The sequence below is a fragment of the Poecilia formosa genome, unplaced genomic scaffold (assembly GCF_000485575.1).
Source record: "Poecilia formosa unplaced genomic scaffold, Poecilia_formosa-5.1.2 Scaffold183, whole genome shotgun sequence".
In the NCBI taxonomy this organism is placed as follows: Eukaryota; Metazoa; Chordata; class Actinopteri; order Cyprinodontiformes; family Poeciliidae; genus Poecilia; species Poecilia formosa.
In genome coordinates this window covers 66219-67733 of record NW_006800122.1, presented here as the reverse complement: position 1 = coordinate 67733, position 1515 = coordinate 66219, and the positions used below count along the sequence as shown (strand labels likewise).

The 1515-nt window shown below is 40.4% G+C and overlaps 2 protein-coding genes across 2 annotated transcripts in view; both read right to left on the bottom strand.

Annotated features, from left to right (window-relative positions):
* The window catches only part of LOC103147444 (protocadherin gamma-A10-like), a 28961-nt gene that overhangs the window by 7292 nt on the left and 20154 nt on the right, over positions 1–1515 (bottom strand). The gene's annotated exons all lie outside the window — the stretch shown is intronic.
* The window catches only part of LOC103147511 (protocadherin gamma-A11-like), a 16917-nt gene that overhangs the window by 2675 nt on the left and 12727 nt on the right, over positions 1–1515 (bottom strand). The window contains exon 2 of the mRNA XM_016678425.1: positions 6–67. Within this exon, the coding sequence (XP_016533911.1) occupies positions 6–67 (62 nt within the window). The remainder of the gene's footprint in view (positions 1–5; positions 68–1515) is intronic.

Sequence of the window (1515 nt, the reverse complement as noted above, 5' to 3'; positions counted from 1 at the left end):
GCCACCACTTTAGTCACCAGGTAGCCCACATCTGCTGAACGAGGCACCATTTCAGCCACCATGGAGCCTCCAGTCTGGACTGGGTACAGAACCTGTGGAGGATTATCGTTCTGGTCCTGGATGATCAGCTTCACAGTTACGTTACTGCTGAGTGGAGGAGAACCTCCATCTTGCGCTTTGACAACAAAAACAATCTCTTTAATCTGTTCATAATCGAATGTGCCCATTGCCTGTGCGACTCCAGTTTCTACATTTACAGAAACATATGTAGATACTGAAGATCCGCCAATATTTGTGTCCTCCAAAATATAAGATATACGAGCATTTTGGTTCTCATCAGGATCTTTGGCTGTCAGTGTAATAAAAGGCAAACCTGGGGAGTTATTCTCTTTTATAAAGGCGCTGTAAACACTTTGTGAAAAAATTGGAGCGTGGTCATTCACATCAGAAACTTTTACATTAAACGTAATTTGGGCTGAGAGAGGAGGTATTCCACCATCTGTAGCAATAACACTGACGTTATATTCTGAAACTGTTTCTCGGTCTAATACAGAATCTGTTATGAGAGTATAATATTTTCTTAGATTTGATTTCATTTTAAACGGCGCACTTCCGTCAATTCTACAGCTGACTTGTCCGTTATCACCGGAATCCAGGTCTTTAACATTAATAATACCAATAGTTGTTCCAGGAGGAGAATCCTCTGACACACTATTAGTGAATGACATCACGCTTATGACAGGGGCGTTATCGTTTACGTCAATCACTTCAATAATTACTTTACTTGAATCTGTCAATCCGCCTTGATCTTTTGCATCAATTCTTAGTTCGAACTTTTTTTCTTTTTCATAATCAATGTCACCATTTATGTAAATCATTCCAGTAATTTCATCCATCCGAAATAAATTATTTAGGGCACTATTGCGATCTGAAAAATGATACGTAATATCACTGTTCGACCCGAAATCTGCGTCACTAGCATTAACAGTGGTAACGTATGTGCCTTTAGGAGACATTTCCGTCACAACCGCTTTATACACAGACTGATTGAAAACAGGCGCATTATCGTTAGCATCAAGAATAGCGACATTGATATTTACGGTACCAGATCTCTGAGGTGTTCCTCCGTCCACAGCGATCAGTTTAAGCGAAAGATTTGGGTTTGCTTCTCTGTCTAAAGGCTTCTGAAGAACCATCTCTGCATATTTCTTTCCGTCTGCATTTGAATGTTGCTTGAGAACAAAGTGATCATTTTCACTCAGGAAATATTCTCTCATACCGTTCACACCCACGTCGGGGTCTTTTGAACGACTTAATGAAAAACGAGCTCCAGTTGTAGCCGACTCACTAATGTCAAAATTGATTTTATCGGTTTCAAAAATGGGCGAATGATCATTTATATCTGTAATCTCGACCGTAATTTGATGCAGCTCCATAGGATTCTCTAAAATCATCTCAAAACTGAAACTACCCGGCGTTGTGTCACCACAGAGCTGCTCTCGGTCGATTCTCTCG